Here is a 25149-nt window from a genome sequence, read left to right as displayed (position 1 = left end):
ATAATGTGATAACAGCAGTTAGCATATCTGGGTTAAAAAAAAAGGTTTGGACAAGTTCCTGGAGGAAAAGTGCATAGTCTGTTATTGAAGATGGACATGGGGAAGCCACTGCTTGCCCCGGGATTGGTAGCATGGAATGTTACTACTAATTGGGTTTTTCCATGTACTAATGACCTGGATTGGCCACTGTTGGAAGCAGGATACTGGGCTAGATGGACCATTGGTCTGACCCACTTTGGCTATTCTTATATATGTTCTTATGTGGTTATGCTGTTCATGGTTCCCCAGCCTAATTCCCTAGAAATAAGGATGAGACTGGATTTCTTGCATTATCGGTTCCAAGGTCAAAATAAACAATAGTGGACAGGGGGAAACCCTGCCGAGTGCCCTTCTGCATTTGGAACACATCTATATGCTTTCCGCTAATTAACTGAGCCTCTAGCAGGGTGTAAAGTATTCGTATCCATGTACAGAATGTATTTCCCAGACCATACTGCTCTGAAACCTAATGTATATATGACGTCAACCTGGCCAAAGGCCTTTTCTGTATCTAAACTGATCAACAGCTCCCTGCTTGTACCATTTTTTCTCAGGGCCTTAATAGCCCTGATGATGTTAACTGAGGCATACCTACCTGGGATAAACCCCATTTGGTCCTCATGAATCAAGCTGGGGAGCACTCTATTCAGTATCAGTGCCAGTATTTCAGTGAACAACTTTTAGATCTTGATTAATGAGGGATATGGGTCAATTAGACTCCACTCGCTCCAAGTCTTTCCTTGGCTTTGAAAAAATTAGCACATGGGACCCCTATTCCGCTCTACCAAAACTTCCCGCCTCCAGGCATTCCTGGTACATCTTCTATAACACAGGTGCCACCAAATCTAACAATTTGTAAAACAACCCCCCCCCCCCCAATAACCATCTGGCCTTGGCACTTTTTCTAAAGGGAAGGTTTTAATGGCAGCTCTGATTTCCCCTTCCAGAAAGGGGACCTCTAGAATATTCTTCTATAACTCTGTAACCTTGGGTAATGTCTGACTCTTGTGCTCCATCTGCAGTTGGTTCTTGTGTTTATAACTTCTTGTAAACATCCAGGAAAGCCTTTGCTATTGCTGAGTATCTCCAATTTGGCATCCATCAACTGTTAACTGTGTTGCTACTTGTTTACATTGTTCTATTGGTCACTCGCTGAGCCAAAAGTTGGTCATTTTGGGCCCAAATATGAGAGTTTTCCTTCCGTTCCTCTAGAGACAAGGAGGCTTGACGTCTACCTTGCAACACCTGTAACTGGGTGGACAAAGTAAGCAGCTCCTGATCTCGGAGATCACGCTCCTGACCCACATACTCAGTAATGTCCCTCCTGGGGATTGTCTTCACTGCCTCCCAGAGTGTAATTGTATAATGGATACAGACTTATTTTGGGCTATGTAGTATTGCCAAAATTTGGGATTCAGGTACAATGATAGGTCAAATTTCCAAAGCTTGTCCTCTCGCCAGTAAGGTTGTCAGTTTAATCGCAACTGCTGCATGATTCGATACTCATGCAGGCTGTATCTCCACGTGCTGGAGTTCAGAAAACCATAGCACCTGGACCAAGTTGTAATTCAATCTGGCATGTACCTGGTGCACATTTTAATAATAAGTGAATTCTGTTGGGTGCAAGGCTCTCCGTGTCCATCATGCTGAGCTGCTACAATTTAAAAAAAAAAAAAATTGACACCCTTCCTTTTGTGGGCCAGTAGCGGAGGCCATAGCAGATTACAGTCCCGAAGAGGGGTCCACAGTGATATTGAAATCTCTCCCTATAATTAGCTGATAGCATACTGGAGTATTGTAGCTACTACCAGGAGAAGAACCCATGTAGGGGCATATACACTACATCACAAATATTTTCTTCCCCCTAATTCCTTTATCAGCATAATAGACCTCCCCTGAGGGTCCTAAATCATTTTATGCAAGTGCCAATCCAATCCCTTTTTTAATAGTATTGCCACCCCCCACCCCCCCGGCATTCAATGGAAGCAGAAGTTCTCACTTCCCCTCCCACACGCTCGACCTGGAAACCCATCTGACTCTCTTCCATGCTTGAGAGCTCCTGCTTGCATACCATCAGCAAGTCTTTTACCGCTTCAGGAGATCGAGACAGCAGTCTAGCAGTGAGAGGGGTGCTATCCAGTCTTTTGCATTGAGTGTCACATGTATGATTATCTCCCAGTTGGTGAGCGGTTATATGTGTGTGCCCAATTCAAAGAGCTCCTAGCTCTGAGAACAGGTCCGTTCTCTTGAGGCTAGAGTAGCAGACTTGGAGGAGCTGATGGAGACAGAGGTACATAGAGGAGACCTGCAAGGACGTTGTACAGAAGTCCCATCTCCAGTTTAGCTGCCTCTGTGCTGCCTTGGAGGAGAGAGGTCTCCAAGAAATAAAGCATCACTCTTGTGGAGTAGCAAGTACTCCTGTAGCCAGGACCTGCCTGCCAGGGGATGTACTATCCTCTCGCACGTAGAGATGTCTACTAGAACATCTGCCCAGGCGAGAAGGGTTAGAGTGGCTGTTGTAGTTGGTGATTTTATCATTAGTCAATGTAGATAGCTGGGCAGCTGGTGTCGTCTGGTCACTTGCCTGCCTGGTGTGAAGGTGGTGTACCTCATGCGTTACCTAGACAGGAGCTTAGATAGTGCTGGGTAGGAGCAGGCTGTCTTGGTATATGTGGGTAACAATGACATAGGAAAATGTGGGAGGGAGTATGGTTACTCTTATGTTCATTTTTTTTTTTTTTTTTAACTGTTTTTATTATCTCATGGAATCAGATACACACACCATAAGTGATAACATAACAGTACATCTCCGCTCACACTAGTTACATAGTGGCATCATCATTAATGGCATACTGAGTTCCATAACTTTTCTCTTATTTTAATTAAGTTCCCCTCCCCCTCCCCCCCCTGCAAACTACCCCACCTCCCCCCATCACCCCCTCCTCCTCTACCTCCCTTCCCTCAGGGGGAGGAATGCTGGCCTCGGGGAAGAATGCAGGGGGAGGAATGCTGGCTTCGGCCTAACCCCTGGTAAGCCTTTCCTCAGCTGAGAGGTGCCCAGCTCTACCACCGGCTGCCTTTCAAGTGCTTTGGAGGTTGCAGCTCATCTGCATACCCTTACAACCTTCTCCGGGGTGACACCCAGGTCCACTCCGATCCACTCAGGTCCTCCGCTCTAGGGCGCGCGAGACATTTTTCTCTTTACATCTAATCTTCTTCCCAGTTGCTAAAGTACCTCAGTCATTTATGGCCCCTATTCACATTCTCTTCCTAGCCCTGTCCCTTCCTAATCTTTTCCCTCACCCCCTACCTCTCTCCGCTACAGGAACTCACTGCCCATCCATCGACTTCATCACCTCACCTTCTCTCCTACCCTCTTCCTCCCTCTTGGCTTTTAATCTCCGTCTCTTTCTTCCCTCCATTTTGCCTTCCCCATTCCACCTAAATACCTCTCGCCTTCGTGGCCACACCTCTCCTACTCTCCTCCGCTCTCTTTTACTCCTTCTCTTACTCTCAGCCGGTGACATCAATCCCAATCCTGGCCCTCCTCACCAACTATTATCCCAACTCTACAGATTTCACCGCGACCTCTCTAACCTCATCTCTATTCCTCTACTCCCCTCCTCTTCTCTGCCCTTCTCTTGCGCCCTATGGAATGCCTGCTCTATCTGTATCAAACTCCCCTATATCCAGGACCTCTTTATCTCGCGTCACCTCCATCTGCTCGCCATAACAGAAACCTGGCTCTGCCCTGATGACTCTGCTTCAGTCGCAGCCCTCTGCCATGGCGGTTATCTTTTTTTCACATACTCCTCGCCCTGCTGGTCGCGGGGGCGGTGTTGGACTACTTCTCTCTCCCTCCTCCAGATTTCAACCTCTTCTTCCACCTCAATCTCACTGTTTTTCCTCCTTTGAAGTCCACTCTATCTGCCTTTTCTCTCCTCTGCCTCTTCGAATAGCGGTCATTTATCGTCCCCCTGATAAGTCCCTTTCATCCTTTCTCAGTGACTGATGCCTGGCTTGCCTTCTTCCATGATCCTTCCTCCCCCTCTCTCATCCTTGGTGACTTTAATATTCCTGCTAATGATCCTTCCAACTCTTATATTTCCAAGTTACTCGCTTTAACATCCTCCTTTAATCTCCAACTATGCTCCACCTTCCCCACTCATCAAAATTGTCACTGTCTTGATCTCATCTTCTCCTCCAACTGTTCACCCTCTAGTTTCCTTGCCTCTGATCTTCCCCTCTCTGATCACCATCTTATAACTTTCACACTTAAATCTCCTCCCTCCCAGTCCCGTCCTATCTTATCTAATTTATCTAGGAATCTTCACGATATTGACCCTTCATCTCTATCCTCCCATGTTTCAAACCTCCTGTCTACTGTGGCACCATCCATGTCTGTCAACGAGGCTGTTTCTTCTTACAACCATACTCTGTCCTCTGCCTTAGACACTCTTGCACCTTTGATGACCCGCCCTATAAGGCGTACAAAACCCAACCTTGGCTGACTTCTAATATCCGCTACCTACGTTCCTGTACCCGCTCCGCCGAACGCCTCTGGCGGAAATCTCAGGCCCTTGCTGATTTCTTACACTTTAAGTTCATACTGACCTCCTTCCAGTCTGCTCTTTTACGCGCTAAACAGGATTATTATAGCCAACTGACCAACTCTCTTGGCTGTAACCCTCAACTTCTCTTCACCACATTGAATTCTCTCCTCAAGGTGCCCCCTCCTCCAACTCCCCCTTCATTATCTCCTCAGACCCTTGCTGAATTCTTTCACGACAAGGTTCAAAAGATAAACCTTGAATTCTCTACCTCGCTACCTCTCCCTCCACTAGTCCGTTCCCCTCTCTCTCCTTCCCCTCATTCCTTTTCCTCCTTTCCTGAAGTTACTATAGAGGAAACTACACTTCTCCTTTCTTCCTCAAAATGTACCACCTGTTCCTCTGATCCCCTTCCCACCCACCTTCTTAATACCATCTCACCTGCTCTTATTCCTTTTATCTGTCACATTCTCAACCTCTCACTTTCCACTGCAACTGTCCCTACTGCCTTTAAACATGCTGTGGTCACACCTCTCCTTAAGAAGCCTTCACTCGACCCTACTTGTCCCTCTAATTAGCGACCCATCTCCCGCCTCCCTTTTCTCTCCAAATTACTTGAGCGTGCTGTTCACCATCACTGCCTTGATTTTCTCTCCTCACATGCTATTCTTGACCCACTACAATCTGGTTTTCGCCCTCTCCACTCAACCGAAACTGCGCTTACTAAAGTCTCCAATGACCTATTACTGGCTAAATCCAGAGGGCTCTATTCCATCCTCATTCTTCTTGATCTTTCTGTTGCTTTTGACACTGTCGATCACAGCATACTCCTCGATACCATGTCCTCACTTGGATTCCAGGGCTCTGTCTTTTCCTGGTTCTCTTCCTACCTCTCCCTCCGCACCTTCAGTGTTCACTCTGGTGGATCCTCTTCTACTTCTATCCCTCTGCCTGTCAGCGTACCTCAGGGTTCTGTTCTTGGTTCCCTCCTCTTTTCTATCTACACTTCTTCCCTTGGTTCATTAATCTCATCCCATGACTTTTTCTACCATCTCTATGCTGATGACTCCCAAATCTACCTTTCTACCCCTGATATCTCACCTTGCATCCAAACCAAAGTTTCAGCGTGCTTGTCTGACATTGCTGTCTGGATGTCTCAACGCCACCTGAAATTAAACATGACCAAAACCGAGCTTCTCATTTTACCCCCCCAAACCCACCTCCCCACTCCCCCCGTTTTCTATTTCTGTTGATGGCTCTCTCATTCTCCCTGTCTCCTCAGCTCGAAACCTTGGGGTCATCTTTGACTCTTTTCTCTCCTTCTCTGCTCATATCCAGCAGATCGCCAAGACCTGTTTCTTTCTTTATAACATCCGTAAAATCGGCCCCTTTCTTTCCGAGCACTCTACCAAAACCCTCATCCACACCCTTGTCACCTCTCGTTTAGACTACTGCAATCTGCTTCTTGCTGGCCTCCCACTTAGTCACCTCTCCCCTCTCCAATCGGTTCAAACCTCTGCTGCCCTTCTCTTCTTCTGCCAGGGTCGCTTTACTCATACCACCCCTCTCCTCAAGTCGCTTCACTGGCTCCCTATCCGTTTTCGCATCCTGTTCAAACTTCTTCTACTAACCTATAAATGTACTCACTGTGCTGCTCCCCAGTATCTCTCCACACTCGTCCTTCCCTACACCCCTTCCCGTGCACTCCGCTCCATGGATAAATCCTTCTTATCTGTTCCCTTCTCCACTACTGCCAACTTCAGACTTCGCGCCTTTTTTCTCGCTGCACCCTACGCCTGGAATATACTTCCTGAGCCCCTACGTCTTGCCCCATCCTTGGCCACCTTTAAATCTAGACTGAAAGCCCATCTCTTTAACATTGCTTGTGACTCGTAACCACTCGCCTCCACCTACCCTCCTCTCCTTCCTGTGTACATTAATTGATTTGATTTGCTTACTTTATTTTTTGTCTATTAGATTGTAAGCTCTTTGAGCAGGGACTGTCTTTCTTCTATGTTTGTGCAGGGCTGCGTACGCCTTGTAGTGCTATAGAAATGCTAAATAGTAGTAGTAGTAGTAGTAGTACGCCCCTCCTCCCCTCCCCCCCTTTCCCTATTCCACTTGTCGCTTAAACAGCACTCAGTCCTGACGCATCAGAGTCAGGGCCTTTCAACGAAAGCAAGGCAAACGCTCTCCCCCACAAATCTCGATATTGACGAGCCCCCTGGGAAGCAGAGAATTTAAGCGTCATAACTACCCACTTGGACATCTCAACCATGCAGTTCTTCCACATTTCTAGGGATGGGGGTTCTATCTCCATCCACATTTTCAACACACATTTCTTAAGTAAAATCATTGCCAGCAGGACAAATTTGCATTTTGCTGCCCCCAACCCTTGCTCTTTAAGGGCCTTCCCACATCCCATCAGAGTAATTGAATACTGCCACTCCACTATGCACTGCAAGACCTCCTCCACAATTCCCAGCGCCCCGCTCCACAATGTATGCAAGGACGGGCATTCCATGAAGTAGTGCAAGAAGGTGCCTACAGCGCTCCCGCACTTACTGCATGTATCACTCTCCCACATCCCCAGAGCTTTTTATAGGATTCTACACTGTGTATCTTGTAGGGATGCATTCAGGGTAAGCAGACTCAGGCTGCGAAAAACTGCGCCTAATCGCTCCACCGATACCTCTTCTACTACATCCTTACTCCATGCTTCCGCCAATAATGTCATGTGTGGCGCCCTCAAACATTCCCTGATCACTTGGCACCATCCTGTCAACCTATTACAAGGTGGGGTTATCTGCATAAAAATGTGGTCTAGCTGTGTAAATCGTACGATGGCCCGACTCCTGCGTTCCACACTCATTATGTAATCTCGTGCCTGTAAGTATGCAAAGAACTGGGAGCCAGGGATCTGTAACTCGTTTTTGACCGTTTCAAATGTTGGAAAGGCGTCTTCCCCTTCTTTCCTAAATTGACCTATAAATCTTCATCCTTTATCCCTCCAGCCACAGAATACTGACACTCCCATCCCCACAGGAAAAGCCATATTCCCCACAAGGGGCAAGAATGGGCTCCTCCCTGGCCTCTCCACCGTCTCCAAGCCATCTGCAGAGCTGCCACATATGGATTTTCCACTTTCTTTTTTGCCCCTTGCACTACCCAGGACTCTAAGACAGTAAAGGGGTCGTTCGACAACACCAACTTTCCCAAGAACTGGGAAGGGCATAAAAACCCCTCCCCGATATCAGTTCATGGATCCACTGCATTAATGCCGCCACATTATACAGCCGTAGATCCGGAAGCCTAAGACCACCCTGCCCGCTGTTCCTGGCCAACTTAGTGAAAGCTATCGTTGGACGTTTAGCGTGCCAAATAAAGGTACCCACAATGCTCTTATACAAGCGCTCCTCTGAGGTCCTCACCCACAGCGGAAGCATTTATAACGGGTAAAGTAATTTAGGCAAGATCACCATTTTAACCAAGGCTATCCTTCCCATAAAATTCAATGGCAGATCCTTCCACTTCTGACGCACCCTTTTTACCTCATCTAACTGCTCTATCATATTTTTTTAATATACCAATACCTGATTCACGCTGATGTAAACCCCTAGGTATTTGATACCAACTGTAGCCCATCGTAGTGGAAATGACCACGATGCTCTACTAATACAAGTGTCACTGACCGGCAATGCCTCTGACTTGTCAAAGTTTATGTTTAGACCCGAAAATTCCCCAAAGGCACGAATGATGGCCATTGCCAACAGTAGTGTACAAGTCGCCTCATCCAACAACAACAACAACAGCATATCGTCTGCAAATAAATTGATTTTATGTTCCTCTCCTCCCACTTTCAACCCTTTCAGCACTGCTTCTTGTCGTATTCGTGCCGCTAGGGGTTCTAGAGTAAGGATAAATGATAGCAGCGACAACGGATAGCCCTGCCTAGTCCCCCCTCCCAAGAAAAACGCTTCAGTCAAAGATTCATTGACAATAATCTGCGCTGTCGGGTTGCTATATAACACTCGGATCCATCCCAGGAATTCTCCTTGGATGCCAAAACGCCCCAAAATCCAGAACAAATACTGCCACACCACTTTATCGAAGGCTTTTCCTGCGTCTAGGCTTGCCACTATAGCATCTCCTGCCCTCCTACTGCCTTCCATCAAGACCCGGCTCACTTTCAGTATGTTAGCTGTCGCAAATCTCCCTTTGACAAATCCCACCTGATCAGAATGCACCAGATCAGGGACCACCCGTCCCAATCTGTCCGCCAGCACTGCTGCCAGAAACTTTGTATCTTGGTTCAACAGCGAAATGGGCCTATAGGAGCCCACTAACTCGTTATCTTTCCCTGGCTTAGGGATCATCACAATATGGGCATGGTTTAGTACAGACCCCATCGTGCCCGCCTCCCTGACCTCTTCGCACATAGCTATAAAGGGTGCCACCATCACATCCTGCAAGATTTTATAGTATTCCACCCCAAGTCCATCCGGGCCCGGCGCCTTAGCCAGCTTAAGGCGCTTGATAACTTGCTGCACTTCCTTCCCTTGTATTGGTGCGTTCAACACCCTCTGCTGTTCCTCCGATACCATGGGCAGTCCTACCCCTTTAAGGAACTCTGTACACTTTTCCTCCGAGAAATCCCTTGTCTTATATAGCGACGAATAGTACTCTACAAATTCTCTTTGGATGTCCTTTAACTGATTGCTAACCTTACCCTCCCTGTCCCTTATTTTATTTATAAACTTCCTCGCTGTTTTCTGTTTCACTAGGGACGCCAGCAATTTGCCCGTTTTATTGCCCCATCAATGAAGTTTATATATATATAACCTAATATAAAATGCCCCCTCCTCCAGTACCTCCTGCATCTCCTTCCTGCATTCCATATATGCCTTCCTGTGGGTTTCAGAAGAGAGCCCAATAAGTGCTCGGTGGGCATCTCTCAGTTTCATTGTGAGGGCCTTTATGTGTTCTCCGCGTTTCTTATTCTGGGAGGCCACGTAAGAGATAATCTTCCCTCGCAGTACTGCCTTCGAGGCCGCCCAGAATATTCTCGGGTTCACCTCCTGCACCTTGTTATCCATTATATAGTCCATCCAACTCTTCCTACTCTGATATAATGCCGGATTCATTCTCCAGTGGCCTGGGCCCTCCCCTCTCCCCCATTGCAAGTCCATTCACACTAGCTAGTGGTCAGATACCTGGCTCCCCAATTCCCGATCGGCATGCTCTCAGGCTTACCGAATGAGATACCAGCAGGTAGTCGAGACGAGAGGGAGCCCGTGGGGGTGAGAAAAAAAAAGGCAAAATCAGCCTCATCCAAGTGTTGATGGCGCCACATGTCCGCTAGGTCTAACTCCTTCATCAATAGATTTACCCCTCTATCTTCATGGTCCGTTCCCGCCCTCCTTGGTGGTTTGCAATCTATTGAGGGATCACTTGTGATATTAAAATCCCCCTCTATGATCAGCTGATAGTGATCAAACGTTACCAATTTAGCTGCCAGCAAAGTAAAAAAACTTGTGGGAATAGACGTTGGGCGCATAAACACTACACAGTCCCACCTTTATGCCGTGCAGCTCTCCTGCTACTATAATAAATCTCCCCTCTGGGTCCTGATACATTCTGTATAGGTCAAATGCTACTGTTTTCCTAACCAGTATGGCTACCCCTCCCTGCCTCCCATTATAGGATGCAAAGAAGGTGTCTCCTACCCAATCCCTTTTTAACTTAAGATGTTCCAACCTGCTTAAGTGGGTTTCCTGTATCATGGCTATATCAACCTTTTGCCTCTTAAGTGCCTGCAATATTTTGGTTCGTTTTATTGGGGAGTGCACTCCATCAACATTCAGTGTCACTATTTTTAAATTAGCCATGTAACTCTACATACAACCAAGCCATTTGTTCATAAATCACTTTTACTGTCCGGGTGCCTCCCAGCTGAGCCCCCAGAACACTCTCCCACTCCTTCATCCCCACGTGTTGCTCTGCCCCTTGCCTCTTTTTCTCCTTTCCCCTAGACCTCTGTGACTGTTCAAATGAGTAACCAAAATCACCCTTGCCCTTCCCCCTTCCCTTCACGCCCTGACCAGACCTCCCCCCATCCCCTCATCCCCCTCTATCCCTTGCTTACATCCCTCCTGTAGAATCCTCATCCTTGTATCACACACGCCCCTTGTTCCTTCCAGTGCAACTCTCATCACTTACACCCCTCTTGCACACCACCAACTCCCCCGGTCTCCTCTTCCCCATCTACTTCCCTCCCCCTCCCCCCACCCCTGTGATTCCCCAACAGGTTTCATTCCTAACAAATAGAAAAACATATCAATCTTTAACTAAATATGTCATAAACGCATGAAAACAAGGAGCGCCCAACAGGGAGCTCCCCCAACTTTCCAGTTCTCTTAATTTGTAATGGTATGTGTAATAGGTCAGGGTAGAAGCTTCCAGAGTCCGCAGGGGCCATCACGTCCGCTACTCGTGTCTTCCATTTATACAACTTCGCGCCCCCTCTTCAGCTGTAAAGCACACCGTCCCAAAAATCAGGGCCAAGATCTTCCATGCCAGCCGCTCCCCTGTCCATAGTCACACCATTCAGAACATCTCAGTCCCATACAGCCGTTTTCAGCATACATTCCCATGAAGGCCAGTGTCACCCTGCAGCTCCTGTCTCACTTCAAGTTGGCCACAAAGGCTTCCAATGCCGCCGATTCACTGAAATACAGAGTCTTATTCTCATGCAGTACCCGGACCTTCACCGGGTATAATAAAGCGAACCAGACTCCCTTCTCATACAGTCTTTTGCATTGGCGTCCCATTATCTTATGTTGGTCAGAGACTATGGCTAAATAGTCCTGGGAAAGCATGATTTTCTCTCCTTCATAGTCTAGGCCTGGCTTGCCTCGATATGCCTGCAGAATAGTTTCCTTATCCATGTAGTTCAGCAATTTCGCCAGCACTTGCCTTGGCCTGCTTTCATTTGCTCTCGCCGCTCCCACTCTGTACACTCTCTCCACTTGTAAAGTTTTCCCACCAAGGTCTAGGTCCAGCTTTGTGGGGAGCCACTGTTCCATAAATTTCTGAAGTTCCGATGCTGTAACAGATTCAGGGAGACCCACAATCCGAAGATTGTTGCATCTACTGCAGTTTTACAGGTCATTCGCTTTCTGCTCCAGTTGCTCACACTTTCGTTCAAGCGCTGCTATCCTGTCACCCGTGCCCACAGCTGCGTCTTCACATTGCGACACCTGATTCTCCACATGTTGCAAACGGGCTCTAGTGCTTCACGGATTTGGTCTACAGATGTCTGCAGTTTGGATAATTTTTCTTCCAGCATCGCTGAGATTTGTTGCGCTAGATCCCTTACCAGCTCTGATGGTATCGGCGTTTCAGGCGCTGCCGCCATCTTGGTCTGTTCAGCACAAGGACTTTTCTTCCCCCTCGGGGTCTTAGCAGGCATACCCTTCTGTTTTCCAGGTTGTGAGAGCTCCCGAGTCACTCTTCACTCTCCCCACACGTTCCAGATCTTATCCACCCTATCTGGGAATCACTTTGAGGGGAAATTGTGGGCTATTTGGCTGGTTTTTATGCGATCCAATCGGAGCCGGTGTCTGAGGCGTCCGCTCAGCTCCGCGTCATCACATGACCCCCGGTTACTCTTATGTTCTTATGTACGAGCCGTAAGTTATTTCTCTGTCTTCTAGTTTCCTGTTCATCAAAGCATTCCTCCATTTTGGCATTCTGCATGAGGAGTTGTTCAATCTGCTCCTGCAGAACATCAACCTGCCATCTCTTGTGTTGTGACCCTATATTCCGAATCAGCAATTTTAGTCACGTGGGCATCCATTGTCTACTTCGTTTCTTAAAGAATAGATTGTAACTGAGACATTTTCACTTCCAGCAACACCTTGATACACTGCTTAAGACGTCAGGCCACCTCCTCTGATGTAATCAAAACTGCTTTTCCACGGGCGCCGCCATCTTGACTTCAGCTGTCTTCAGCTTCTCTGTGGATCCTTTTCTCAATGTGCATGTCATAAGTTTATCAGAAGTGCCTTAAAGCGTTGCACTCATGTATGTCCTATAGTTTCAGCAACAAGTTGCCACTAGCCTGGACAACGAGCAGGTAAATTGGAGTGCAGGAAAACTTAATTCAGTAGGGAGAGGAGTGGGAGCTCTGTTGGTCAGGTCATGCTCACATGCCAGTCATCACGTGACCTACGGTTCTTCCTTTAAGTGTGCCAAGAGCCAGCGGTTTCATTTTTAGTATATGGGAACTCGCTCGTGTCTTACTGGCTGAGTTGGTTGTGAGGAAAGAGAGAGAGATTGCCAGGGTTGGTGGTCACAAAATACTGACGCTCTGAGGACTGTACAGGCTACTTATAAGTGTACTCTAGTGTCAGAAATTCTTAGTCTCCACCATCTGGTAGAAGTGCATAACCCAGCGGTCTGGACTGGTTTGGAGAGACTAAAAGAAAGCAAATTAACAGGTAAGGTCTATTGCTCCTTTTTTGACATGACATCTTATTAATGATGCTAAATGAAAACTTATTAAATGTCTGTCTTAGACTGTGTTTGAGATAAAATTAGTGTTGAAATAAGTGAGGTTTTGCTATAATTTTGTTCTGAATACCCTCACATGTGACTTTTAGAAATTATTTGAACATATTTTTTTCCATTGTAGACTATTGAACATACCTGCATTCAAGACTTCATGCATCATGGTGTTCATCTTCCCAGAAATTCCCTTGTGCATCCCAAAGTGCGAAAGGTGATTCTTTCTGAGATGCATCATAAAGTGAAGAGAAAAGCAAGTAGATACTAGAGTGGAAGAATACACAGTACACCATATGACTTTATTTGCTATTCAACTTTTTGCTACAATCCCCTAGTAAAAACAGCATGAACTGCGAGGAAGCACGTGAGAGCAGAGGAGCTCCTCTGTGGAGACCAATTATGAAAGTGATCTATAATTGGTGGAAGGGTGTTAACTCCAAGGAGATTAAGGATTAAAAGGAAAGCAACATCGAAGCAGAGAGATGGGACAAGGAGGCGTGGCCAACATGCAAATGCTGTCTGTAGATTGCTTGTAGGGCATACTTTTTGATTTTTGAGTGGAAAGGGCAGGAGTGAGGAAATTGCAGAGGAAGTAAGAGGAGTGCGAGCGTGGCAGTCCCAGATATGCTATGTTACCCAGTTCTAGGCTGAAGACTTTTTGGCCAGTCCTGGTTTTTGAATTTACATCCAAAAACCAGTATGAGATTTATAGTGCCAGATTCTACCAGTTGAAATCAGCTCTGCAAGTCCAATAATGAGCCAGATAGAGTGGTCAGAAATCCAGGACTGTCCTAAAATCTCCAGCCTAGGACTGGGTAACTTGGCATGGACTGCAGAGATGCTATGCTGGAGTACTTCTGGGGTTTCTTGAAACATATAAATTGTCTTGAGCTAAAATTGGAAAGGTGGTTTAAAACAGAGGTTCCCAAACTGTGGGTCATGACGTAGGCCAACCATCCATAGAGACAACATCGTCCCACACTTCTGGGTGTGGGGGGGGGGGGGGGGGGTTCATGCATTCTGTGGCTGTAATAACGGGTTACGGCCCTAGAATGTTTGATAGGTACTGGTCTAGAAATACCAAAATAGATCACAAATATGCACTGCATACTGCTTCTGAGAATTACTTTGCAAATATCACAGTTCTTCATGTTTGCTATCATTCTTCAGCTTTAGGACATAATGTTGACATAGTATTGTACTGACATAGTAAATTATGGCAGAAAAAGACCAATTGACCCCTCTAATCTGCTCAGTTGTTCCTAACTACATTGCTACGGATACAATCCAACTGCTACCCCAGACCATTTGTGAGAGATATTTCTTTATCCAGGACAGTGAATGTTATATTTTTCCCTTTCTGCTATCTTAAATGGTTGAACTTGTGCCCAGCGTCCTCAAGTGCTGCTGCCTCTGCCCCCCCCCACCCCCCAACAGGAAATTCTTAGTCTGGGAGAGAGCAGCAGGTAGCAGTGCTTGAGCACAGGTCTCTACTGCAAGGTCTTGCATCAGCAGGGAATTCTTTCAAAGTGGCCCAGGAAGTGGTGCAGCAGCAGCAGTAGCAGCAGTGGTGGCAGAAGGGGAGCATGCTGGACACAGGAGTGGGGTAAGGAAGGGAGAGGAAGAGACGATATAGCACTATGGGGAGGGGAGGGGGGTGTCAGGTTTATCGCAGAACCTCTGGGTAGTGAACCCTTGGACCACTGCCGCAGAGCAACAGCAGCAGGAGAATCACCCAAACACAAGACAAGGTAAAATAGACGTACCGTCAATCCCAGACCAGGAACCACCGGACAGGAACTGCAGCTGAGGCAATACACGCTGGGGTCTCCAGACAGGCAGAAGACAGTAGAAAAGTCCAGAAGCAAGCTGGGTCTCTAGGCAAACAGTAGAATAATCCCAAACCAAGCCGGGTCTCTAGGCAAACAGTAGAATAATCCCAAACCAAGCCGGGTCTCTAGGCAGGCGGCAGACAGTAGAAAAGTCCAGAAGCAAGCCGGGTCTCTAGGCAAGCAGCAGACAGTAGAGTAATCCAAAACCAAGCCGGGTCTCTAGGCAGGCAGCCGACAGTAGAAAAGTCCAGAAGCAAGTTGGGTCTCTAGGCAAACAGCAGACATCACATGGGGAGGGGAGGGGGGTGTCAGGTTTCTTGCAGAACCTCTGGGTAGTGAACCCTTGGACCACTGCCGCAGAGCGACAGCAGCAGGAGAATCACCCAAACACAAGACAAGGTAAAATAGACGTACCGTCAATCCCAGACCAGGAACCACCGGACAGGAACTGCAGCTGAGGCAATACACGCTGGGGTCTCCAGACAGGCAGAAGACAGTAGAAAAGTCCAGAAGCAAGCTGGGTCTCTAGGCAAACTGTAGAATAATCCCAAACCAAGCCGGGTCTCTAGGCAGGCGGCAGACAGTAGAAAAGTCCAGAAGCAAGCCGGGTCTCTAGGCAAGCAGCAAACAGTAGAATAATCCAAAACCAAGCCGGGTCTCTAGGCAGGTGGCAGACAGTAGAATAATCCAAAAGGCTATCAGGGTCAAAGCTGAAAACAGGAAGAAGCACTGCAACTAACTCTCATCAAAGGAAAACTCCTCTGAGGACCTCTGTTGCAAAGGCAAACTAGAAAGTTCCCAGGTGCTTGATAAAGGCACTCCCAGCTGAGGTCATGAAGAAGGGCGAGGCTTGACAGCAAAGCATGGCTTGGCAAGAACAGGATCCCGGACCGGATCTGGCTTGACTGGAATGAGACTCAGGATTTTCCCCCAGGCTTCAGGATTTTCCAGCCGGCCAGACTTGACTGGAGCTACCCCAAAGCAAGCCCAGCATGGAATATGGTCACAAACATGACAGGGGGTTAGGGGCTTCAGGTGCCCCTGGGGGGCGAGAGAAAGGAGCACATGACTGAAGTTTTGCCTAGGACATCGGATACCCTTGGGCTGGCCCTGCTAACACAAAACTTTGAAATAATTTTAATAGATATCAAGACTAGTATGGACATTGCTCAGTATCCAGCCTCCTAGATCCCTCGAACATCCTGCCAGACAGAGTTAGTTGGGTATTATTAGGAAAGGTATGGAAAACAGGTGTGAGGATGTTATAATGCCATTATATCGCTCCATAGTGCGACTGTACCTTGAGTATTGTGTTCAATTCTGGTCGCCTCATCTCAAGATATAATGGAATTGGAAAAGGTGCAGCGAAGGGCGACTAAAATGATGGGATGACTTCCCTATGAAGAAAGACTAAGGAGGCTAGGGCTTTTCAGCTTGGAGAAGAGACGGCTGAGGGGAGACATGATAGAGGTATATAAAATAATGAGGAGTGGAACAGGTGGATGTGAAGTGTCTGTTCACGTTTTCCAAAATACTAGGACTAGGGGGCATGAGATGAAACTACAGTGTAGTAAATTTAAAACAAATCGGAGAAAATGTTTCTTCACCCAACGCATAATTAAACTCTGGAATTCGTTGCCGGAGAACATGGTGAAGGCGGTTAGCTTGGCAGAGTTTAAAAGGGGGTTAGACGGTTTCCTAAAGGACAAGTCCATAAACTGCTACTAAATGGACTTGGGAAAAATCCACAATTCCGGGAATAACATGTATAGAATGTTTGTACGTTTGGGAAGCTTGCCAGGTGCCCTTGGCCTGGATTGGCCGCTGTCGTGGACAGGATGCTGGGCTCGATGGACCCTTGGTCTTTTCCCAGTGTGGCATTACTTATGTACTTATGTAGTTGCCAGTTAAATTCTATCATCCCAGCTTTTGTTTGGTTGTAGCCTAAACATCCAGTCTCCTAGCCCCTTCCCCATCCATGTAGCCAGTGTGGTTTTCAGAATAGCCACAATGAATATGCATGAGACAGATTTTGCTGAGGACAGAATGAGGGGTCCCTTTTGCCTTCACGGCTTGGATGTTGAGAATTTAGAATTCGGTCTTGAATCTTCCTGACGGTGTTTCCAAAATCTTGCTTCCAGGAAAGATTCCACTAAGAGGTGTTATTCTTTTAAATGGAGTAGGTTTGCTCTTCTGGTGTGATGGCAAGGCCCTAGATCCTTTATTTTGCCTTACATAAAAACTGCCTGACTACCTCCTACACCACTCTGAGTCTGGGTTAAAACCAACTCTGTAGGGGTACATCTCAGTGCAGGCAGTGCTGTTTATTTTCATGTAGGAGGTAAGCCCATCTCTGTACAGCTTCTAGTTGTTTGATTCATGAGGGGTTTGTTGTTAACAAAGCCCCTGGTCAAACCTCCTACTGTCATAGATTCAAAACGTTGTTCTAACCCAGCCGATGAGAGCTTCTTTTGAGCCACTTGACTCCTGTTATCTGAAGTATTTGACCTGGAAGGTTGTGTTTTGGGTGGCGGTCACTTCAGCTTGTAAAGTCCATGAGCCTCAAGCCCCAGTAGCTGATCCACCTTACATGAAATTTCATCACAATAGGGTAGTTCCTTCGCACAGTAGGGTAGTTCCTTCCTAAGTTAGTGTCGGAGTTCCATCTTAACCAGTCAGTTGTTCTGCCAACATTTTTCCCAAAGCTGCATTTCCATCCTGGTGAAAGTGTACTGCGTACCTTACACTGCAAGTGAGACTTAGCCTTCTATCTGGAGCGAACTAAAATCTATATATAGTTCAAACAGCTTTTTGTTTCTTTTGACCCAAACAGGATGAGGGGTACTACTACTACTTCTACTACTTAACATTTCTAGAGCGCTACTAGGGTTACGCAGCGCTGTACAATTTAACAAAGAGAGACAGTCCCTGCTCAAAGAGCTTACAATCTAATAGACAAGTGAACGGTCGGTCCGATAGGGGCAGTCTGGATTCACTTGCCATCTGCAAGCGCACTATTTCCAACTGGCTAGCAGATTGCATCTCTTTCATTTATACCCAGGCTGGGCTGACTTTAGAGGGTCATGTCAAGGCTCATAAGGTCAGAGCCATGGCTACGTCAGTAGCCACTTGAGGTAAGCCTTTATCAAGGACATTTGAAAGGCTGCAATGTGGTCATTGGTCCACATGTTTACATTTCACTTCTGCCTTGAGCAGGATACCTGATGTGACAGCCGGTTTGGTTAGACAGTTTTCCAGAATTTGTTTGCTGTCTTGAATCTAACTCCACCCTCCTAGGCCCAGTTTTACTGTGTTCCAGGCTGCACCTTCAAACTAGTATGTATATAGTTTAAGGTTGATTGACTGCAAGGCTTCAGCGTTAGAGTCCCTATTGTCCTTTCATAGTTGTTTTTGGTGAACTTGGTAGCTAGAGAAACCCTGATGTGAGAATACCAATGGCCTACTTCTTGGAGAAAGCGAAGTTACTCACCTGTAGGATGAGGACAGTAGGCCGAGTATTCTCATATACTCTCCCACCTCCCCTAGGAGTTGTATTCTTTCAGCTATGTTATTCTACTGAGAAACCTGCGCTTGGGTGGGATGCTGCAAAAGGTTTCTAACAGCTATGTATGCTAGGCAACGTTTGTACCGGGTTCTGTCGGATGATATCACTCAGATGTGAGAATACTTTGTCTGCTGTTTGTGGAGAGCACCTGCTATAGGTGAGTAACTTTGCTTTTCCTGCACTGCCTTCATCAGATGCAAGTCTGTCTTGTACCTATTCATTGTGGAGATCTTGAAATCCTGACTAGTTGGGTTTGTTCTGAGGACTGGGTTGAGAACCCCTAGCCTACAATACAGTCCAGTATGTTTGTCAATGATTATCTTTTCACCTGATCTCTTAGTTTATGAGTAAATACAATAATGTGTTTTGATATTAAAATAAGTGGTCACAACTTAACCAATATTCCCTGTTGTATTTGGGTTCCTAGTTGCTGAGTTATTTTCATCAGCAAAAACTGCGTCAGGGAGTAGAAGAAATGTTATGGAGGTTGTATCAGCCTATCCTCTGGAGAGGGTTAAAGGTAATTTTTCTCTGAATTATGTTCTTACATTTCAGTATTTCACCTTTGAACAGATTTTATTTACATAAGCAGAATTTGCATAAATGTTGATATTTAACGTATTGCTCAGACTAACCTGGTTTTTCCTCTCTGCTTTTCAGTTTTGTAAATTGATGAATATCATGAGTTCTGGTAATGCTCTTTTCTCTCCCTGACAGACCAGAAACTCAGAAGTTCGATCAAATGCTGCTCTGCTTTTCGTAGAAGCATTTCCGATAAGAGATCCTCATCTTAACAACGAGGAAATGGACAAAGAAATTCAGAAACAGTTTGACGAACTTTTTGTATGTTTGTATTTTGTGGTTTTTTTTTTTTTACAGTAGGAGAATTTTAGACACATTTGGGTGAGCTTATCTGGAAGCCATGATCTTAGAACAAAACAGAAGCCACTGAAAAGTGCAGCTCAATGTGAAGCTGATACTTTATCTTGGATTTAAACATTAATTGTGTTGTGCATGTATTACTTTTTGAGTGACATATTTGGATTACCCTACAGTTTGAACCTGCATGTTCTTGTGGTCTGGGGAGCTTTCTACTGATGATGGCAGTTTTTCAGCCAGCTTTTTTGCTGGAAGGTTGGCTTTATCATATTGGATGGATAAAAATTGCAGCTTAAAGAATGACTTCAGTACTTTTCACCCACAGGGGTCCTGTACTCTGCACAGCCTAAGACAGGGACAGCCATGGTGGGGTGGTATAAAAGATGAGGAGTAGAATAAAAGAATCCTTGTCTCCTTCAGGTTGAGATTTTGGGAGTGGGTAAGAAAAGAGGGCTTGCTTTTGAGATGTAAGGGAAGTGAATGGTGTGAAAGCTCAGGTAAATAAAAAAGATGGAGGAAAAAGCCTTAGGTTTAGGAAGATAAAAGTAACTGGGATGAATGAAGAACCAGGAAGGACTGAGGAGGAGGAAGAAGTAGAATACATGACAAAGAAGAGAGAAAATGTAGAATACATGACGAGAGAACAGAGTAGAAAAGTTATTGTCACAAAACTCCTAGCCACCCACCTGGGCTTACCCCATGGCCACTTAAAGGGTCAATTCCCAACACAGCTCAGGTACGCCTGCACCTGCCGCCTGTGCTCTATACTACCACCCTACTCCCACCAACTGGGTCACAACCGCCTGTGGGCGAGTCTCCCGCTCTCAACATATCCCCAGTGATTTCTAGGTTACTGGGGCCACACTCCCAGTGGTTCCACAGTTCCCAGAAAGTACTCACAGACCCAATACACAAAGCACCAGGATTCTTTATCAGTCCAGACAGGCAGAGCGAACAAACAATTTTGTTTATTCTCATAAAAATTGAACACTGATCAAAAATGTGCAAATAGCATACAGTAACAAGTAACTGAAAAATGGATCAATTAGAAAACTAACTAAACATCTATATACTGTCTAAACAGGACCTGGGACGATCAGGACATATAATTGTTCACAGAGCCCTAGCAAAGAGATCTGTCTCTTTCCTTCCTGGTTAGGACTGAAGCAACAGTCAGCACTACTGGGTAATTTTCAAAACTCCAGGCCAATCAGAGCACAGAACAGTCAAGTTTCAAATAAAAACTGGTTACATCACTACAGAAGCTTCCTTAACTATGTGCCAAATAAGGAAAGACAAGTCAGTCCTCTGTAACAGCTTTAAGTGTAAACATGCACCGTCTGCTGGCCAAACAGGAGAAATACACTTCAAAACATAATGCAAGAAAATATCCATACATTTTACATGCTTAACACTGTTTCTTCACAGTTATAAATTGTTTTTCACAGTTTGTTATATTGAAGATGAGGGGAATGACTTCTCCACAGAAAAAGCAATAATGCAAGATTTTATCCCTCATCATCCCTTTCTCAAGTAATTTGTGTGCTTGTGGCAAAGGAAAAATAAGATCCCATATATAGCAAAATATAGAGACACACCATTTTCAATAACATCAAATTCAAACAGTCAAAAATGTAAATAGTGGGGGCAAATATATAATTCAAACAAAAGCCCAACACCTCCAGCACTGTAGAGATAGAGACCAGTTCATAGTACTATCTCCATGACAAATCTTGATCAAAAAATATGCAACTTCAATTCTTCATACAAAAAGTTATTTTTTTAATCATTTTTATATATCTTAAAAACAGCTTAACTTTACTTTCTAAAGGACCCATCACCAACATGTTCCATGTTTCTGAAACCTGCATCAGGGCAAAGGTCCTACAAACATCACAAAGACCATACAATTAAAACATTATTCATTACAATATAATACTAACAATAAATCAAGTTTCCATACCCACAGCCTTACCTCGCTGTGCCTCAGTTTTAATCTAACAGTCATTCTGAAAATGGTGCCTGAAGAGCAAAGTCACTAGCTATAAAAAGCTATGTTATCAACCAAAACCACGCCCAACCAATCCTCTCCTAGTTTTAAACTAACGACCACCAATCAATTTCCAAATTCAGATCTGCGGGATATTTGGTATCTAGGAAATAGATCCATTGCTGTTCCTTCGTGTTTAGTAACTTCTCAGCATCATCTTCCTCCCATCCCAATTCAATTTTGTCAGTAATCCACCATCTGATATCAAATATTAAATGTCCCTTAGAATACCAGTGATTCACTAATGGTGCATTCATGACCTTACAATTTATTTTACAACATTTTTATTAGTGACACTTCAATAAAATACATGCTTGACCATATATATACAGCCTCACAGGTACAAATGTTCATAAAGAAACTTTTTTGTTAAGCTAATACAGAGTGCCAACCAATTATCACATTTTATCCCCTTCCCCCTCTTTGATAGGAGGGATGTCCCCATGTCATTTACGCATTGCTTTAGTAGTGACTGTACATGGAATTCTCATACAGATTATGGATCTGATCCTCAGGTAAATATTTGAAATTTTCGTGCAGTCAATACAAGAGGCTCCATACCGTCAGCAATTGTGTGACTATTATCCTCATCTGCTCGCTGTTAGATGGACAGTATGTAAACCATATACCCTGATAACTATGAAACTGTGTCCTATATAGTCTTTAAACCTTTATTTAGTAAATCTATTGCGAATCTATAATTAAACAAACAGGTTTTCTAATAGCCAGTTGTTCATCAGTCCGTGCATTGTGTTGTTTCTACCTGTATGCCATCAGATTACATGCAGTTTGAGTATACATTAACCTTTGGCCTTATTAATTGTGGCAACAAAGATTGTCAGCCATAATGAACATGGTATACAACCAGCATCTTAGTGTTTTCATCTTCCAATTAAACCAACACTCAAAGGAACTTTTATAACAAATTAGCAAGTGGACACTCCTTATAATGCTCCTACCCCCCCCCCCCCCCCCATCCCTTTATCCCCCCCATTACCCCCTCCCTCCTTGAATCTCATCGAATGCGTGTTTCTAAAAATAAGGTCATAAATATGTATCTTTGACTGCTTCTCGGTTATAACGTGTTAAGTACAAGACTCCGTCCTCTTTGGGTTAATATGTCTAACAATGGCCCCCAAAGCTTTAGAAAATGCGCCTTACGGCGGCATGAACCTTTAGCCTCCCTTGCTTCCCATGTCATCAGTTGATGTGTCTGGTTTCGCCAATGCCAATAGTCAGGAGGTTTATCTGAAGTCCAAGATTGTAATATGCATTTTTTTGCCACCAGACATAACTTTCGACATAGAAGTGTCTCATCTGCTGTTAAACCCCGGAATGCACCTGGGCAGTCCAATATCAATTTCAGAGGAGTACCCACTATTCTACGTGATATCAGTGAAGTCATAAAGTTTACTATCTTCCGCCAATAGCTCTGAATCATTAAACATTCCCAAAATGCGTGGTAAAAAGTGTTCTCCACAAGATTACATTTCAAGCATTTTGGTGTAAGGATTCCTCCCATTCGGGACAATTGAGCTTGTGTGATATAGGCTCTGTGTAACACCCTGAATGCACATTCCCTATAATTAGCTCCACTGATTAGCCGGGGAATACTTTTTATGTAGGCTTCAACATCCCAGTTAGATAAATCCGCTCCTGTATCTGCCTCCCACCGCCGACGGAGTTGAGTCAACCCCACTCGTGGTGTCAGGGTCCACAATGTCCTCTGAAGCCGCGAGATTGATGGGGCTTCATCAGAGATATCATCAAAAAATTTTCGGATTTTCTCCCCTAAATGAAGTTTTAACGCCTCCCCCATCCAAGGATTGAATATAATGCTTCATCTGACCATAGCTAAAAATGTACCTCCAATTTCCCTCTAGTGTGAGTTGTCCTAGGGATTTCAAACTTCCTTCTCCATCTAATATTGTTTCCAAACGTATAAGGCCTTTTTCTTCCCATTGTATAAAGACCGGATTTTCCAACCCTGGTGGGAACATCGGATTTCTCCTTATAGACAACAGTTCTGATATACTCGGGTTACCCCCCAGCTTCTTTGCCAAGCCTCTCCACGCTGCTTGTAGAGGCAATAAAAGTATACAATGTTTCAACCTCTGTGGCAATGAAATGTTTTCTATATGTAATAGGGTGATTAAGTCGTAGGGGCTAAAATAAGCTTTCTCCAACTCCAGAGGTGTATGTGTGTATGAAGAGAAAACCCAATCTCTCACCACCCGCATCAAACTAGCAAGGTTGTAATATTGCAAATTAGGGAGACCCAATCCTCCGTGTTGCCAGGCTCCCAGCAAAAAGTGCATCTTGAGCTTCGCTTTCTTTCTTGCCCAACAGAACCGCCCCACTAATTGATAGAATTGTTTAATGTCTTTTTGAAGTAATTTCAGCGGCAAAACCTGCAGGACATATAACCACCTGGGTAGAATTACCATTCGAATAAGGCTAACCCGACCTATCAACGGCAAAGGTAAGGCCCTCCAGGTGTCCAGCTGTTGCGCGGTATGATTAAGCAGCCGAGTGACATTCAGCTTGTATATATCCTCCATCCGAGCTGTCAGAAGAACTCCCAAGTACCGAAATGAGCCTTCTGCCCATCTCAAAGGAAAATCTTCTTTCCAAAAAAATCGGGTAGTCATAGGGATAGCCAGAGCTTCCGATTTCTCTAGATTAAGCTTAAAACCGGAGTAATCTCCAAATTCTGCAAAAACTTCTAAAAGATCCGCAAGAGACTTAAGAGGACTAGTAAGGGTCATTAATAAATCATCGGCGAATGCCGCGATCTTAAATTCCGCCTGTCCAATCGTTACTCCTCTAATAGTCCTATTCGAAATTACATCCCGGATTAAAGGATCTAGATAAAGAGCGAAAAGCAACGGTGACAGTGGGCACCCTTGTCTAGTTCCTCGACTAATCTCAAAATTCTCTGACCATGTTCCATTTACCAGGACCCGTGCTCGAGGAGAGGTATACAAGGCTTGAATTGCTTGCACAAACCAACCAGTAAATCCGTATTTAGTGAGGACAGAAAACAAAAAGGGCCATTCTACACGATCAAACGCCTTTTCAGCGTCGAAACTGATCAATAATGCATGCTCTGCAGAGTTCCTTAACTTTTCCAGTGCCATCAAGATACTACGCAAATTTTTAGTAACCGAACGGCCTTGAACAAAGCCCACCTGTGCTTCATGAACGAGATTTGGTATTACTCTTCCCAACCTATTAGCCAGTATTTTTGCACATAATTTTACCTCGAAATTTAGCAGGGATATAGGTCGGTAGGAAGATAACAACATTCCATCTCTGTTCGGTTTAGGTAATACCACTATCTGGGCTAAATTGAGGCCGTCCGGCAGCTTTCCCCTTGCCACCCATTCATTAAATACCTTGGTCAGTGTGGGGACAATTTGATCGCCCATCAATTTATAGAATTCAGGTTTGAAGCCATCTGCCCCAGGTGTCTTTCCTAGTCTACTTTGACTGATTGCCCAAGCCACTTCGTCACAATTTATAGGGTCATTTAAATATTGAATGTCTGCTTGTGTTAACAAGGGGGCTTCTATATTTTGTAAGTACATATCGCTTTGCAGGTCTTGGCTGCCTCCTGCTCTATAAAGTTGTTTATAATAACTATGAAAGGCCTCCCTTATCTCC

General features: G+C 45.2%; 1 protein-coding gene across 1 annotated transcript in view; it reads left to right on the top strand.

The window, feature by feature from the left end:
- NCAPG2 (non-SMC condensin II complex subunit G2) overlaps window positions 1–25149 on the top strand; it is a 285514-nt gene that overhangs the window by 79616 nt on the left and 180749 nt on the right. The window contains exons 9-11 of the mRNA XM_030198719.1: window positions 13285–13371; window positions 18982–19074; window positions 19272–19397. Of these exons, the coding sequence (XP_030054579.1) occupies window positions 13285–13371; window positions 18982–19074; window positions 19272–19397 (306 nt within the window). The remainder of the gene's footprint in view (window positions 1–13284; window positions 13372–18981; window positions 19075–19271; window positions 19398–25149) is intronic.

The sequence above is a fragment of the Microcaecilia unicolor genome, chromosome 1, assembly GCF_901765095.1.
Source record: "Microcaecilia unicolor chromosome 1, aMicUni1.1, whole genome shotgun sequence".
NCBI classification, from domain to species: domain Eukaryota; kingdom Metazoa; phylum Chordata; class Amphibia; order Gymnophiona; family Siphonopidae; genus Microcaecilia; species Microcaecilia unicolor.
The sequence above is the reverse complement of the archived record's forward strand: the minus strand, read 5'-3'. Positions and strand labels throughout refer to the sequence as shown.